The sequence below is a fragment of the Pinus tabuliformis genome, chromosome 4_2, assembly GCF_031772625.1.
Source record: "Pinus tabuliformis cultivar Carrire ecotype Pingquan chromosome 4_2, CPIR1, whole genome shotgun sequence".
NCBI classification, from domain to species: Eukaryota; Viridiplantae; Streptophyta; class Pinopsida; order Pinales; family Pinaceae; genus Pinus; species Pinus tabuliformis.
In genome coordinates this window covers 299034609-299053053 of record NC_142304.1, presented here as the reverse complement: position 1 = coordinate 299053053, position 18445 = coordinate 299034609, and the positions used below count along the sequence as shown (strand labels likewise).

The 18445-nt window shown below is 38.0% G+C and overlaps 1 protein-coding gene across 1 annotated transcript in view; it reads left to right on the top strand.

The window, feature by feature from the left end:
- The window catches only part of LOC149169183 (callose synthase 3-like), a 452496-nt gene that overhangs the window by 204450 nt on the left and 229601 nt on the right, over positions 1 to 18445 (top strand). Inside the window, exons 13-14 of the mRNA XM_089428597.1 lie at positions 9375 to 9503; positions 9616 to 9733. Of these exons, the coding sequence (XP_089284723.1) occupies positions 9375 to 9503; positions 9616 to 9733 (247 nt within the window). The remainder of the gene's footprint in view (positions 1 to 9374; positions 9504 to 9615; positions 9734 to 18445) is intronic.

Genomic DNA, 18445 nt, shown 5'->3' with positions numbered 1-18445 from the left:
GGGTGGATGTATTTTTCTCCATTTATTTATGCCACATTTTTCCCTAGACTTAGGAAAAAGTGGGTTTTGGTGGTTTAAAGTGGTTTTTTCACCCCTCAGTGTGTCTTGGTAGAAAGTTGAGGTGGAGAGGTCCAATTTTGACTACTCATACCCCCTACAACTTCTCTAGACATCGCTTATTACAATTTTTATAAATGTTTTATTAAAAAACTTGTTTATTGGTAATTTTTAATAATTTAAAAAATGACTCTTGGACCTAATCAAATTCCATGAAATTTTACAAGTTAACATGGTAATATACATTGACTTTAGACACTAGGACTCACTTAAGACATTACCATCAAGCCACACTCTAGCTTTGGGGTTATAATTGGGAGAAAAAACTCAATTAATTATTAAGCGCCAAAAAATGCAAATAAATAATTAAGTGAAAAGAACTCCCTAGAGTGAACTCACATGATTGCAATGTCCTAAGCCACTCAAGCCTGTTATATGACCTTATTTCATCATGCTAGCATCACTTACAATATTCCCGTAGGGCTGCAAAATTTGAGTACAATGAAGAAGAAGAGAGAGAAGAAGGGGCTTAGAAGCCCTGATGATATCTAGAACTCTGTAAGTGCAAGAATGCTTTGACACATCCTTGGGCATGGAGTCTTCAAGTGTACTTCAATGGTCAACAAGTACCATAAATCATTAGTGCATCTAAGTGAATCAAACTTGTCAATCAGGGGCACATCGAGACTTCATATTGGAATTCCATTCCAAATTTGGGGCTTTGAGCTCATAATATTGTTACCTCTTTAGGTAGGCCTATTAGGTGTTACCAGCCCCTAAGGGGAAATACAGTTCCGTAGTACATCCTTCAATTGATAGGTGGCGTATGGATGATGATGGAATGGATGGGTTCACAGGGGTCTTGAGGCCAAATGCCATGGGTACAAGGATAAAAATAATGAGGGATGTTCACATATCGGGTGTATAGATGTAGGAGGGAGCAATCGTAGATACATGAGTTACCTCGATCTTTGTTTTTCCACCCATCTATTGGCCTTTTGCCTTTGCTTGATTTTTCTTTATATTATTGCTCGGGGCTCCGGGAAATTAGAGCATGAACTACACTTGTTGGTTCGAAACGCGTCGGCCAAAAAATTCTCTCATGTGATTTCTATTGAAAGAATTTATTTAATTAAATTAGAGCATGTTGTGTATGATGTGAAGCAGTTATTACACCCTTAAGGTGCGGTTATGATCTGTAACCTGTCGTGAATATTCCATTGGATAGTTCGTCACAACAGATCTACTAATATTATATTAAAACTTTGAAAAATTTACACTATTACAATTTATTAAACTTTAAGATCTGTGGATTTAACTGTAATTAGTGCATGCATGCGAATGGAAATTATGCAGAAAAGTAGCGAACGACAAAATAAGCACATACACACATAAGACACAAGATATGCTCTCTGGGAAACCCTTTCAGGAGAAAACCTAGTTGGAGGGTGAAGCCGCTTCACTCTCTTTCTCTGTCTGGAAATATCACTGTAGGTACAAAGAAGTAATGCATGTGGTCCATGGGCTGCTACAGTGCACAAATCCTCTCTGTATGGTATACCTCCTATCTCTCCTATCTATCTTTGCTCAACCATGGAACAAAATGCTCTCAAAAGAATGGAATGCCTCTTCCTCCTAGTGGCCCAGTTATAACATAGCCTGATAGCCTACTAGTGGTTAAGTTTGACTACATCAACTCTAAACTAGAGTTACAAAATAGACTCTTCTAGAGTCTTTTACATCACAAACACGTGGCTAGCCCCTTTTCCATGAATAATGGGGTTGGCGCAGCATCCTCCCGAACTATATGTGTGAAAACAAGAAGGTCAAATTCTGAGTGGCATAACGTTTGCATACAGACTCCGACTGATGCACTTTTTGCACCTTTGGAAAGGTCTCTATGTGTAGAATAACATGGAAAGATGTTGTGCAAAATCGAAAAAGTTTTACCCACAAAAAACGTCGTTTGATGCCTCAAAATGCTCTCCAAGGTTTCAGACCTCGTTTCGCCAAACTGGGCCTTGGTGATAAAAACGGTCCCATGAGTTGATTCCTCCACTTTTTCCACTCCAAATGTATCAAGATGGATGACAAACAGTATATGATCCAATTCGGATCAGGGTAGTTCATCGCCCACCAGGGGTTTGGATGTGCATGGGTTCCTTAATTATGTGGGGTCACTCACGGGGCTTTAGGAACCAGGGTGATAGCCATGATAAGGGGTAGAGGTAGAGATCATGTTTGGCTTTTGCTCACATGCTATCAATGTTTTAAAAACTGATTGGTTTGAACCGAAAACCGGTCAAACCGGCCAGTTCCTTAGCCAACCGGGTCAAACTGGCAGAAAAATTGGGTTCGACCCCTCACTTCGCCCAGAAATCACAAAGCCAGTGTTAACCGACCGGTTTAGGACGGAACTTACCGATTTATGGTCAACACGACTGATTCTATCCTAAATCGACCGGTTAGCTGCCGAGGTCGCGGAGGACCCACGCAACGCAATTTAGGAAGCTTCTACTGTGTTTTGGAGAGGAAATAAGGGTTGTTTCCCTCAAAAAACACCCTCTCCAAGCTTTTAAAAGGATCTCACCCCCCTCATTTGTCTCACACATCTCATTTGGAGTTTTTGTGAGTTTGATTGGGACCTTGGAGAGTGTTGAGTTTTTGCTAGAGTAGTGGAACAATAGAGAGTTTGAGTTAAGTAGTAGGCATGATGCCTCCAAAAGCCATGGATGCTGCATGGGCTCATTGTGATATGATTGATGGTAAAATGATCTGGAAATATTGCCAAAAATATATTGAGGGAGGGGGTATTAAAAGGTTCAAGCAACACTTGGCTGGGATAGGAGGCCATGTAAAGCCATGTGGAGCACCAAATGAAGTAATAGGGCATATTAGAGCAAAATACCTTCAGAAGGTTGAGACTCGAGTCACTGAACCAATGGAGAAGTTTTTGACTTAAGCAATTGCAAAGCTTGGGACTCGAGATTCAACCAACTGAGTTTGATCATGATGACTCATGAGAAGTTTCAAGTGATAACGCTGATCACTATTATCATATATGTAGACTTGTAGTAGGCAAATGGCCTCATAGCTTGTAGCATTGTTTTTGGATTTTATAGGACATTTAGAGCCTCATTTCTTATGTATTTTGTCGATGATATGTATTGCACTCACCGTCATTTTGATATATTCGCCTTTACATTATATATAAATGAGAAAACTTTGCATATTTTGTCTCTATTGGCTTGGAATCATGGTTTTAAATCTTAAAAATAATTTTTTTCATTAAAAATTAATTATTTAATGTATTTTTTAAAAACCTATTCATTTAGACCTAACCAGTCCCGGTTTGAAATCTGGTTTATTAGGTGGACCGATTCGATCACCGGTTCTGATTTTTAAAACTATGTGTGCTATATTAAATGTCCCGACCATCCTTTGCATTTTACAATAGTCTTTTCTTTTGTTGCTTGCTTGTGGCCATGATATGATTTTAATGTTCTTTTACCTACATCAACCTACAGGGCAACATTTCCAGGGTCGAACCAGACATGTGGACAAGGGGAGGGGGTGTGTCAATGCCTTGTGGACCCAACGGTGATGTGAACCTAGAGAAGGAAAATGATGAAATAGGTTTTGTAATGTGCGGAGGGGAGTGAAAAATGTGGAATGGGAAAACGGGACCACACAACCAAAATCGGGGTTTCTCAAGTAGTGCCCTTCTTGAAACCATAGTTCAATAGGGGAAACCACACGGGACTAGGATTGAGGATTAACCCCTCCCCCCATTTTGTTGAAAAATGTGTAACTAGGTTCAGTCTTCATAAATATCGAATGTACTTTTGATTTTTGTATATTGTAAAATGAAAGAAAAATTATTATTGTTATTTTTGAAGCATGGGTTTCATGCTCAAGGTCTTTTATTTTAGAGGTAAAACACCCATTGAGTGCGTCTAAGGTTTGTCCTAGTTCAAGAAGTCAAAATAGTCATTGTCATATGTTGAAGACCCCATCGGACACATTGTAATTTGTAAAAATAATTATTTTTGTGATTCAAAGTGTCAGAATACCCTCCAAGACCAAGTCGGCCTGGTAGCTAAGAAGTCAACCTATTTTGAAGAGCCACGTCCACCTTAGAAGCCTATATAAAGGAAGGAACTCGACTTCCTTTGGACACACATTCACTTCTCATCATCTAAGTGAAGGAGAAGTACAACAAGGCTAGCGAAGAAGGAGAGGGACGAAAGGAAGAAGTTTTGGGCTAATTCTCTCTCACACGTGCGAAGAAGAAAGGCTAGGGTTTGCTGCCTCAAGGTCAAAATCTCTAATTGCTGGAAGAAGGTCGAAGCTGCTGGAAGAAGAGCCTAATAGGTCTCTCTCTAGCCCTAAACAAGGAAGCAAGTCAAGCGAAGTTGTTGAGAGGCCTTGGAAGACTATTTTTCGCTCACATGTGTGGATGCAGTAGCAGTTGCAGGGGCTGAAAATTTCAGACCTGCAATAGAGGCCGAAATTTTGTAGCTGGGGGTCAAAGTTATGCTGCTGGAATAAATTTGAGTGGGTTTGACTTGGACAAAGGAAGCACATCATCAAGAAGGTCGGACTTGGTCTTGGAAGGGTGTTGATCTTGGTTTTGAGGTCTTGGAACTCGTCAATTGAAGAATCTATAAGAATAGAAGAATTTTACGGGTTTTCCTCTAAAGTGGAGAGGTTTTGGCCCTGGCTTGCAGCATATATCCTGTGTTCTGTGTTCTTATTTTGGTAGTTGTTTGATGATAGGAACAAACATAATAATAAGAGAAGAAGCTAATAAGTAAGAAAAAGTAAAAAGACATCACAAGCAGTTATCAAGTAAAGAGAAATCACCCTAACTACTACCCTATAGATTTCTCAACACATTTAAGGTGAGGGAACAAAACCATAGTCAAAACCCGTCCTTCTTCCAAGTCACCCAATAATCCATGCCCAAGATGCCCAAGAAAAACATGCACAAGCATCCAATTGCACAATGAAAAACATACCTTTTGGGTTGGATTGCCCACCTTCTAACATATGCTCTTGACAGATGGGCGAGGAGACATATGACTGATGCAGGTAGTAGAGATCAAATGGCATAATGTATTGGCTACAATGGTAGCTGACAGGGGTTGTTGGCTGTCGGTTGAAAAGAGATCTAGCAGAAAAATATTCTCTTATGGGGTCACCCACTTTTGGTGGGTAACAAGACCTTCTGCTCCCATTAGAAAAAAATTATATAATAGGAAGATCAACCTTTTAGTAAAGGTTGGGACCAACATTATACTTGATGAAAACAAGACTCATGAGCTATCAAGAATACCATGCCTGAGGTACGTACAAACCTTTCTTTAGTTTGCAGACATGAGACTCCTTCTCATGTACCTCAAATCCCCGAGGTTGTTCTATGTACACTTCTTCCTCAATCACTCCATTGAGGAAAACAATTTTTGCATCCATCTGATATAATCTCCAATCCATAACAAAAATAATAAAAATAATAATTATAGTAGAAGTGTACCTAGCAACTAGAGCAAATGTCTCCTCATAGTCCTCTCCCTCTTTCAGGGAGAACCCTCATGAATCTCGCTTTGTACTTCTCTATGTTACCATCTACAACTTGCTTGATCTTGTAGATCTACTTGGAAGTCATCACTGACTTCTCGGCACAATTTCCCACACATCATTCTTCATGATGGATTTCCTCCATTATGGCATCCTTCCAAACTATTTGGTTGTATGCTCCATTTGAACTAGGAGCTCATCTGGTCTTTTGGCACGGTTCTAGATGTCAGTACAATTTCTTCCTTTTGAACACAAATCACTCTAGCTGAGTTTATGCTTGATCTTGGGAGAATCCTCTTGCCACAAACTTTGCTTCGTTCTACCCGATGCTTAAATCTGCTGCAATATCCTTGGCAGCCTTTACGATGTACCTGCAAACCTCATTAGGAGGCCATGGAAGAAACCATTATAACCAAGCAAAAAATTTACAAATACAAAGACAAGAGGCTGTACAAAAAATAAAGTAATAACAATCAAGGAGAAAGAAAATATGAAATACTTATCTTTTGATCTAAGGATTGTAGGAAATTGTTAACTCCCTTTATTCTTGCCATTCTGCAATCTCATCAAAGCTAGAAATGCTCCTCCTCGAGTTATCCAACAACCCAAAATGCTCAATTGCAAGCTAATGACATTTCCATTCCACCGAGTATACGCTCCTACTAGTATTCAACATTCTTGGTCACATTCTAGGGTTACACAACCCCTTGGGACTTAAATATTCATGTCATAACCTTCAGGGCTTCTAGGGTTTACAAACCCTAATTCTAGACTTGGTTCTTGAACCTCTGATTTGTCCAACTATCGCCAAACACAATCTCCAACTTGGAATTGTGGAGATGATCGACACTAATCATGGAATGCCTTAAACTTGCCTTTGACATTGAAGGGGTAAGTCATGTGCTCTAGCAAGTACCTTTTCCAAGTTCACTACACTGACAAAGCCTTGTCTTTCTCCTTTTATGGATGTGAAATCTCAAAGGGTTCCAATAATTAAAAGACGCGACAAACCTCAAATGGCACCAATGGTTTAAAACCCATTGCAAACTTCAAAGGGTGAATGCCTTGTACATCAACATGTACCTCTGTTGTATTGCAAGAAACAAAAGCTCCCTCTGGTTCTAGACTAGATTCCTTGTCTTCCATTATGAGGGAAATAGTCCTATCAGACTTTACAAAACAACTTAACAACCTCCTACTCTGAACAATAGCCCTAGTTTGCTGCCACGCTGGCCTCTCCATAGGCCTGGAACACTGTCGCATTTCGTGGTCACTAATCTGAGGCTTTTCTTCTTTTGTTTTTGTCACACTGAGGCCTTTCGGCCTACCTGCAATCAGTACTTAAGCCCTCTTGGCCCCTTGCAACATAATTCTAGGGCTTCGGCCCTCAAACAAAGATGTACAAAATTTCGGCCTCCTTTATTCCAACAGCAAACATACTCGGCAGCCTCAAGAACCCTTAACGTTAGCCTTCTTTCCATTGTCCAACAGACCAGACCTTAGAGGAGCAACTCGACCTCCTTCACTAGGGTAGATTCTCTTTCAAAACAGAAAGACAGACCTCAAATTCATAAGGTGATCCCCCCTATTTCAACATGTTATCAGTCAATCAAGGAATGTTCAAAGTTCAAACTACCAATGATCCAATATATCCTTTGTAAGGCTTGTACTCTGCGTCTTTATTGACTAGTGCTGTCTCTTTAATGGCTGCTCTTTCACCTAGGCTTTGATACCATTTTGATTTTTCAAAGAAATATGATCTTCTAAGCTGATAATTACTTTCCAATGAATTCTTAAATAAATTAACTCATCACATACATCATTAAGCAATTATACATGGAAAATATCAACAGTAATGCAATAATGACAGTAGAACCATAGAGAAACAGGTAAGCACAAAAGAGACAAATTTACCTTGGTAAAATCCAACCTCTGGAAAAACCCAGCAACCTTTTCTTAGGAGAAATTGTTCAATTCAGCAAAGTACAATTTGATATTTCAAGTCAATCTTAGTGAAACAGACCACAAATTCCATAGGTCAAACCTGGTCAAATAGGCCAAAAATTCGACCTTCCTGCTGTTGCCTAGAATTCGGTCAACCACAGTCAACAGGGTCAAAATTTGGCCTCTTGCAGCTGCCCAGAAGATTCGGTCAACCTACCCAGAATTTGGTCAAACTATCTAGAACTGCAGCCTGCACGTGTGAGGTCAAGGTGCTGGTCAAATGCTAGATAGATTTGGCTGCCATAGAAAATCATCTTCCTCAAGAAACTCGGCCTCTTTCTCAGTTCTCTTCACATGTGTGAGAGAGATGTAATGTTTTGGTGAAGTGTGGTTGTCCAAATGAGAAGTTCGACTGTCTATTTATAGAGATTTTTGGATGCCCAAGTGGTGCATCCTTTAGCTGGGCTGACTCGAGCAATCAAATTCAAATATTAATTTTAATTTCCTTCCTTTTCATGGGCTGACTTGTAGCTGGGGAATACCTACTGCAGCTACTAAAAAATCAACATTTTCAGCCATTGGAAATGCTGCTTTAATCTTTCTCTTGTTTACCTATTCTATAGCCTTTGATATTTTATTGTCTGTCATCACTCGTGGGCTATTTTTATTATTGCTGTCATAAATTTTGTATGCTATAAATGATCTTTATTTCAAACCCTAGTTTATAACAACAATTATTTATTTCAAGGAAGCATGTGTTTGGAATCTATTTGAGCATCTCCAGGACTTATCTCAGCCCTCTAGACTTAGTGATTGGTTCTTTGAACTCACCACCTCATTTTCACCTAAAGCCTTATTGAATATATTTCTGGGGTGTCTAATTAACAAGTTCCTCAGAGGGTATTTAACCCGTAAATCCTTTGGTTAATCTTCGTGATTCCCCTCCCTTGTGGGGATAATATCTATCCACAAAACAATAAGGGAACAACCACTAAGGTGATGGTGGTGGCTGATCTCATTGTTGACCTTAACCTAGAGTGCCAAGTGATGCATTGCACTAGGTTGCTAGATTTTGTGGTAACAATGCTGCTGATCTGAACTTTGATATGATCCAAGGCTTTAGTGTGGAGGGGATTTGTGTTATGAGAAAAATGTTCAATCCTTGAAGCTTATCTCTTAATACTCCTTGTTTAAAGCCTATTATTCTCATTTACAGATCACATTTCGATGTCAAACATTTATTGTTCGGATATCGATGATATTTTGTTCTCAGTGTTTGACTGTTAAAGATGAATTCTTAAAGCTCATTGTTTGAAGGTCGATTCAGTTTCATAGATCAAGTTCAATGTTCAACATTTGTCATACAAACTTCAAATATAGACAATAATCAATCTTAATGTTCACAGGTTGGAGCTCATTGTTGACTGCTTGATCAATTATTGAAATTTCAAAGCTTATTATTAACTCTTGACCTTTATTAATGGTTATGATCTTGTCTTTATATTGTTCATATAGAGAGGGGGGACACAATGACTTTGTATGACCCTTAATTTTGGTAGAATTGTATATTTTTATTATTTTGTTCAGTTTATCACATGCTTGTTGTCCATATGTAGGGGATGGTCCATATATGTGAATCGTGTTGTAGTGATTAGTCTACAAAAACTACCCTGCATATATATCTGCATGAATAGAAACATTAATTTGATATGGCTTTATCTTAGATGTATTCTGCCACATATCTTTACATTTTTTTGTGAGTGTCCTATGATTATTTATTTAATCTTTTGCAGAAAGTTGTAGTAGGGCGGGGAAACAAAAACAAATGGATGGCGAAGACAAATTTTGTTGAAATTCGATCATTCTTGCATCTTTTTAGAAGTTTTGATAGGATGTGGACCTTTTTTATATTGGCTCTACAGGTAAAGGTGGAGTTCTTGAATTTCTATGTGTCAGCAATATAGATGTTACATTATACATTTTTCTCATCAATTTAGCTAAAACTGAAATTGTTATCTTTCCTTGGATTTTTAGGCAATGATAATTATAGCATGGCATGGTATAGACTCACCAACTAAACTACTCTCTGGATCCATATTTAAAGATGTGCTAAGTGTCATTATAACAGATTCCATATTGAAGTTTCTGCAAGGTACATATTCTTCATTTTTGCATAAATGCAGTCAGTAGAAATCACATGACAAGTGCTTATGGTTGTCATTGTTTCTCTTTTTATGATTCAATATTTTATATGAATCTATTGATAGCCTTATCTTATGAGACATTGAGAAGTGCTCAATTCATTTTGAAAATTAAAAGAAAACTCATATTTTTTACACATCTTGATACATAGATCACAATTTCATAATATATTTTTTAGGAATGTCCTTTAACTTTCCACGGCTTTAGAAATAACAGTGTAAATATTCAAATGACACTCCCTAGTTAAAATAATTACAATGTCTAATTGCCCCGCCTTTTGTGATCTAAAGTAACCACTTAGCATTAATGGAAGGAGGCAGGGAGAGCTACTATAAACGCTACATCATTCATTAACTAACAGAGGAACACCTTGAGCTGTCGGTACAGGTCATGAACTTCACATTTGCACTGCTTCACAAACGAGATATAAATATATATGGGAAATACTCTAGAACAGTCTTATGGAAAATCTAAATGAGAAAATCTACCTAGGTGCAATGTTCAGAATGTTGGAGAATCAAGTAGGGCAGCTAATTAAACAATTCTCCTTATCCTTAATAATTGCTTGTGAACTTTAGTTAGCTTCTTCTTCTTCTTTAATAAATTCTCTTCATCAAACAATTATCAAGAGCATAAACCATAAGGATCATAAAAGAAAGAGGACATAAAATATCAGCTCCAAGCTAGGGCAAAACCCCTCAAAGGGGAAAACCCGGAAATAATCTCTTCTCTTCTTATAGAATTAGTTCAAATGAGAAATCCAAAGCCAAAGCCCAAAGTCAAACCTTTTCCAAGCACCAAGTCAGCCCTTCAAACGATCTTCCTCAAGACAAGACAAGATCTACCAAAGTCAACGAAAGTCAACTGTTTCAAGGTCTGCTCCAAACAAGGTTTCGGCCTCCAATTCAGATCTGCAATTTCGGCCCTGCAACAACTTCAGAAACCCTAGTTTTCTTCGCATGTGTGGGCAGAAAAGTCAATATTATAGTCTCCTTTCGCTGTTATTTTTCTCCTTATCTTCTTGTTCCTTTTCTCTTATTTTCTTCTTCTTTCTTGCTTGAGATTCAAACTACAAAAGTGTGTCCAAATGAATTGAACTTGCTTCCTTTATATAGCCTTCTCATGAGGTCGAATTACCTCAAACTGGGTCGACTTCCTCTGGTAGGGCCGACTTGGTCTTGGAGGTCAAATTTGACTTTCTAGACTAAAAAATAATATCTTTTACATGTTACAACTTGCCCAATAGAGTCTTATACAAATGATAAGAACTCTGTTGACTCAAGAAGAATATTCTTTTGACTTGACAAAGTCTAGGAGCATGAAATGCATGCTTGACCTAGATGACCAACAAAATGGTGCATGAAACCCATGCTTAAAATAATATTTTTCTTTCTTCTTTTTCTTGTTACATAATGACATGAGTACAATGACAATTATGAAGACCGAAAATAGTTATATTTTTCAACACTCCCTTTTAACTAGGGAGGTATTCATAATTGTACAACCGGTACAAGGATTCTCTCAAGCTGAAATATTCTCATAAGAAGAGCTGGATTGGTAAGCCATTCTCAATCATTAACATCATAACCAACATTGTCAACATAGTAGAGGCTTTAACTGACAAGCTTAATCTATATTAGAGCATGATGCTGAGAGGTTTTACATGAGACACCACACTACCTTTAAGGGCACATACCCCATCCAAATTTCACTAGGCATGTCCTTTTAGGACTATTCTTATCTTGGATGACCCATCCTCAAAGAATTCCAGTGCTCTTCAACAACTCTTATCTTGGATGCCTGTCCAATCCTCAAAGAGTATCGGTCAACTTCCTATCTTGGATTATTTATCCTCGAGGAGTATCAATTTTAGATGCTTATCCAATCCTCCATTCTCCTTCCTAGTGCCTTCACTAAGACTTACGATTGTTGGTCTTGGTTTAGTGCATGATGCATGGAGAATATAATATTTTTAACATCACTCCCTCTCAACCTAGAGATGAGATCTTCATTCCCTCTTGATTGGGAAATGGATCCTTGCTCCTTCGCAAACATTTAAGGTGACTTCTTACTCCCTCTAAAGCATAGAGGAGATTCTTTTACTTCCTTTCATTTGGGAAGCTTTCTAGCGTGTCTTCATCAATACATCAGATACTAGTCCTTTATGGAGATCTTCAAGTAGTTACACGGCTCCTCCTCTTCTTCGCATCTTCATTAAATTGAGCTTTCATCTTTCTGAATGTAGTGGAGCCAAATTGTGGTAGCATTCAGGCCATCAACCTTTCATATCAGTTTCTTCTAGTCATCATCAACAAAGGCATTATATTAAGTCAATCAAAGTAGAACTTAGTCCTAGCTCCCTTTAAACATGAACGTGATGAACATCGAGTTATCTCTTTGTATTGCTCCCTCTTAATCCCAAGATGATGTAAACATATTGACCACACAATCCTTCAAGGATTACCAAAACCATTCACTCAATCCACGTATCTATTGAATTAAGTTCAAAATCAACAGTTGTAGATATACTAGCCTCCTCTGCCTTTATGCATCTCTGCAATATCCTTCCAGGTAGCAACAACATATATCGACCAGATAACCAAAACCAAGACATCAATAACAAAATTACCTCAATATGATGGTCTCTTCGGATTCTTCTTACTTTTGAGATCAACATCCTTTCGCATTGTCTATCTTCATATTTTACCAAAATCCTTCTCCATGCTAATCACTTGTAATCAAAGTGCCTATAGAACAAACTGACCAGCAAACTGCAATTTCTTCTTCATTGGAGTTGTCATTATCAACTCTCTTTCTTTTTCAGGGAAACCATATTTGATGTTGATCAATATCATCATGTCTAAGTCATGTCATCTTTTGGAAGAGTCTTGATCCTTAACCATTCCAAAGCATGCCAAACTCCTACTTCCAATTGTCAAATAATTACATGGAAGCCTTCTCATGGTCATGTTATTGAGCACTTTCTTATGACCAATTCTTTCTGCAAGATTCTTGTAGACATGAATTCTACCTTTTTCGAAAAGAGTAATTGAAGACATGCATACCTTTGACCATCTAGCCATCCTTTCTTTGAATGAACTTGCTTATTTCCTTATCTAAGATAAGTTTCCCTTAAGAGGAGAAATAATTTATTTCTGCCTCTCAAAGTGCAACTTGACCATCATCATCCCTTCATCCTTCAAGACTATTGTTTCTATACTAGATGGAATATATACCAGTCATGTCATGATGCTTCTAAGTTAAAGAACCTTCCCTAAATCATGGTTCTTATAGTAGGATCAGTGTTGAGGGAGAGCGCCCCCCCCCTCGATCCCGCTCCCAATCCGCGCTCTGGGCGGGAGCGGGTCGGGAGCGCGCTCTCGTTAAAAAAATTTGCGCTCCCTGCCAGTTTCGGGAGCGAATGAGGGAGCGTCGCTCCCGTCGCTCAAGGAGCGAATTTTATAACCCGGGAGCGGTCAGGGAGCGATCGCTCCCGACTGCTACCAGAGCGACGAGAACAATGGGAGGGACCGAATTGCGCGGTAAAAAAAATTCCGCCTGCAAAAGAAATCGATTTTTTGTTATAAATTGAGGGAGGGAGGGAGGGAGGGTTTCATTGTGATTGTGAGAGTTAGAGTGAGAGCTCATTTGAGATTGAGAGAGGGAGAGTGAGAGGGTGAGAGTGAAGACTAAGGAGCAAGGAGAGAGTGAGACTGAGAGAGAGCAAGGTGACAAGGAGAGAGCAAGGAGCAAGGAGAGAGTGAGGAAAGAGCAAGGAGCAAGGAGAGAGTGAGGAAAGAGCAAGGAGCAACGAGCAAGGGGAGATTGGACGCATTTGAGGTAGGCTTGCCCCTCTACAATATTGAATAGAATGTTTAGCAATTTTTTTTTAATTTTTATTAAATTATTTCTAATTTCTAAATAAATAAATAAATTTTTCTCTATTTCGGTTTCCCATTCCCATTCCCATTCCATTTTTTTAAATTTTGCAGATTCAAAACTTCAAATTTCAAACATCATGGTTATGTTTCTTGGCATTTTCTTCTTCTTGGTTCCTTTTTTGGTCATTATGGTGCTGGAGAGTAGAAAAAGGAGGGTTGAAAACCCCGGTGAGGAGGAGCTGGAGGAGAGTGAACATGATTCAACTCAAAAAAGTAAACAAGACCAAATCCCATTGTGGAAATATGTTAACAGGCCTAAAGCAGGGAAAGGGGGTGGAACCACTAAATTTCATTGCCCCCATTGCAACAATAATTACATAGGTTCATACACCCATGTTAGAAAACACCTCTGCGGGAAAATGCCATGGGATGGAGATAAACAAATAGGAATCAAAACTTGTACAGGTGTGTCAACAGTAGATAGAACCAAATACATAAGGGAAGAGGAGGAAGCCTAATACAAATCTAAAAAATCAAAGGGTTTCTTTGAACCAAGCTCACAGACAGAATCACATGCACAAAGAACTCCTTCAGCATCCTCCCAAGGCAGTGGATATGGAGGCACAGGTCACCAGGTTTAAGGCGTAGAACCATATCAGATTTCCTTGATGAAGGGTGTAGGAATGATGTGGATTCAAAAGTTTATACGTTTCTCTATGCATGTGGGATGCCATTCAATGTTCTTCGCTCACCTTATTGGCACGAAATTGTTTCTGCCATAAATGATGCCCCTAAAGGATACAAGAGCCTTGGGTATGACAAGGCAAGAATCGTTGGACTTGATCATGAAAAAGCAAAAATATCACATTCTTTGAATAGAATGACAAGTTCTTGGACTGACCATGGGGTGTCCATTGTATCTGATGGATGGACAAATGTAAAAGGCAAGCCATTGATAAGTGTTCTTGCTGTGTCTGTTAGTGGTGCCATCTTTCTTCAGCATATGATTACTCAGACAAGTTCATGACCACCATCAACATTGCAGAAGCATTACTTGAAACAATTGACCGTATTGGGCCATACAATGTCATGCAAGTCATCACTGATAATGCTCCTAATTGTAAGGCAATGGGAGCAATTATTGAGGATAAATACCCCAACATATTTTAGTCTGGGTGTTTGGTTCACACAATGAACCTTTTGATGCATGATATTATTAAGAACAAAAACGAACATTACAAATGGATTGGTGATTTGTACAAGAAAGGCAAACAAATGATAAAATTTATTACAAATCATAGCAATACCCATGGCCTTTTCCGTAGTCACTCAAGATTGGAGTTGTTGAAGATTGCGAGGACTAAATTTGGTCGCTATTACCTCACCTTCAAGCGCATTTTGAAGGTAAGAGAGTCATTGGCTAGCATGGTATCAAGTCCACACTAGCAGGTATTAAAGGAAAGGGCTACAAATGCAGCGGACAGGCAAGGTTTTGAACTGGTGGAGGAGGCCGCTCTTGATGGTATGTTTTGGGCACGTGTGAGGCAAGTATTGGATTTCACCAAGCCCATTTATCACATGATTCTGTTTGCAGATACAGATAAACCAGTGATTGGCAAGGTGTATGAGCAGATGGATACCATGTTGGGGCAAATAAAAGATATTGTTCATAACAATGATCCCAACTTGCACAAACTGATTCACGATTGTGTGTGTACAGTGGGATAAACTTAATTTCCCACTACATTGCTTGGCGTATATCCTTACACCAAAATACTACTTTACATCTTGGTTGGGCCAATCTGCACCAGGGGGTGGGGTTAGGCCCAAACCCCATATAGATGAAGAGGTATCTAAAGGATATTTGGAAGCATTAGAAAAGTTGATACCTGACAGGGAGGAATGTGCTAGTGTGCGTCTTGAAATAGGAAAATACTTTAGTAACACTGGTTTGTTTGGTACCTTTCATGCAATGGAAGACAGAGACAGATTTGATGCTCTCACATGGTGGGAATCATATGGCGGCCATGGACTTTTGCCAAAATTGGCAAAAAATGTTCTTTCACAGGTTGTAAATACTTCTTTTGCAGAGCGGTGTTGGAGCACCTACAACTTCATACATAATGTGAAAAGAAACAGACTCAATGAAAACCGGGTAGAAAGCTTGGTTTATGTGCACTACAACTTGAGGTTGTTGAGTCATTACTGTGATTGGGCTTATGAGGATCCAACATATGAAATTTGGGACAACCACCTAGAGGATGACAATTTGGTGGATGGCACTATACATCTTGAAGAACTGGAAGAGGAACTTATAAGAGAGGAAGATGAAGCAACAACCTTGCCACCTTCGCCATTCAGTAGCAGTGCTCGAGTTCCAAGTATTGTTCCTTTGCTGTCGCCACCTCCATCTACACCCTCACGTGGAGGGCATGTGCCTTCTAATTCTGGTCGTCGGTCTGTATGGGAGACTCCTAGATGACCACCACGACCTGCTCATACATTAGACACTTCTCGTGGCAAGGGCCACATGTAGTAGTAGGTAATAGATTTACAGTTTACTTGTCTTTTCTTGTTTCTATTGGTTTTCATAACTGTTGAGTCTTGACTCTTTCATATCATAATGATATTTTTTGTAAACAATATATGATTGTGACAATGAAAGTTTGAAGTTGGCAATTATAACTCATTGGTAATGATTTTGAATTATGAATATGATGCTTCGTGAAAGTTGTTTCATTTCATTTCATAATTTATTTTATAACATTTCATTTCATGTTAACAGTTAGATATTATTTCTTCTAATGGTTAAACTTAGCTTACAAGTACAACTTTGGTGATCAATGATGATAAATGTTATATATTGAATTTTCAATTTTGAAAGCTTCAAGTTGAAACTTTAAGATTGATGAATCATGATTCACGAGACTCAATATGTTGTAATATGTATGTTACTAACTTGTGGACGTGGTTGATGAAGATTATAACTTCTAGATGATTGATGTTATATGGTTCAATGATCAATCTATGTGTGTTTTTTTTTTTTTTTTTTTAAATTTTATATTTTTATATCTAATTCATCATTCTACATGTTTTTGTTGACATATATGTATCAAAATATAGAAAATAAAATATATATATATATATATATATATATATATATATATATATATATATCGCTCCGGGATTCGCTCCCAAACCGGGAGCTTTTGAAAATGTCGCTCTCGCTCCCAAGTAACACTGAGTAGGATATTGATGATCGTTTTTGCAAGATGACTACCTCCAACATTATGTTAGAAAATGCTTAGATGAACTATGATGTGCAAGATGGTCCAAAACTTCTCATTCTTGTTAGCTAGATGACTTCTTCCAAAGCAACTTGATCATGTAGACTCTAATTTCTCTACTATCATATGCTTTCTTTTATAATGCCATGCTTCCTTTCATGATGCTACAAAAATCAAAACTCTTCTAGAGAATGCAATGGTGCATGCAACTCTCTAATAAAGGAAAGACAAATTGTACATAAACCTGATAGAGATGGAGCTTCCTTCAACAGTATAGATCCTTGGGATCTTCACCTTTTGGCTTCTTCTCAAATTCTTCCTTTTCTTCAGCTGTGTGAGCTCCACTCCTTTCCTTCCTTTTGTTGTTTTTCTTGTTTTGTGAATTGTTTGGATGATTCCTCTTAAAATGTCCATACTCAATTGTATCCATAGCATTGAATCTTGGACATAACTAGTTTTCCTTTGGACTTTCCAAACTTTCCTTTCTTCTTTTCGGATTTTACAACAAAAACTTGAGACTTCTCATTTGGTTTGGTGTCATCCTTTGCCTTTATCCTTGTTTTTTCCAGCGTACATTGAACCCATAATTCATTAAATGGAGTAGTATTTTTTCTTGAGTAGACATTGTTGCACACTTTTTGTCAAAGTTCCAAGGAAGTAGATATGCCATTTTTTTCGAAGGATCGAATCATCAATCATCAATTCATTGAGTCTTTGTAAACCCATTATGCAAATTTGTAATGTAAATGATGCTAGTAAGATCATGTATGTGTGCAACAACTTAGGTAAGCCTATTATTTTGGTGAAAGTTTCATCCTATGAGGTTTTTCGTCACACTAATTCATTTGTGTTTGTAAACATGGATGCTCGATACAGTTTTTCCCTCCAACCTCACCTTAAAGCTAGGATGAAATTCTTCGTCAAAGTCTTAGGTGAGTCTTGGTGTTTTAGTCGAGTCTTATGTAAAAGAGATTTGAGAATAATTTGAGCTAATTGGCTAAATAATTTTATTACAAATCACTTGGTCTACTAGATCATATTGTGTCGCAAGATTGAGTGTCTAATTTGAGGGTGTATACCAAATGGGTGTTCCTCCTTTGAGGGTTGAATTGTAATTATCTTATTTAAAAGATATTTTAGTGCATGGTCCCTCATACTTAGACACCATGGCTAAAATATCAGAGGGTGGGAAAAATATTTAATCCCTTCAAGTGTTAATTAATTAATTTTTCTGGCAAAAAATTAATTAAAGTCCTAGAGACATTAAATTCTTTAAGTGAAAAAATTCGTGGGTATAAAAAAAAATTAATTTTTGGAAGTCTTCCAGCAAGGGAATATTGGAAATTTGAAGAAAAATTGGACCATTGTGCTTTGGTGGTTAAGTCAAAGTCATTTTTTGAGGAAATTAGCTCAAAATGATTATTTTCGAGCTAATAAAAAATGGGTTTAATGAGAATTCGAAAATTCCTCAAAATAAATATTTTCAACGAGAGA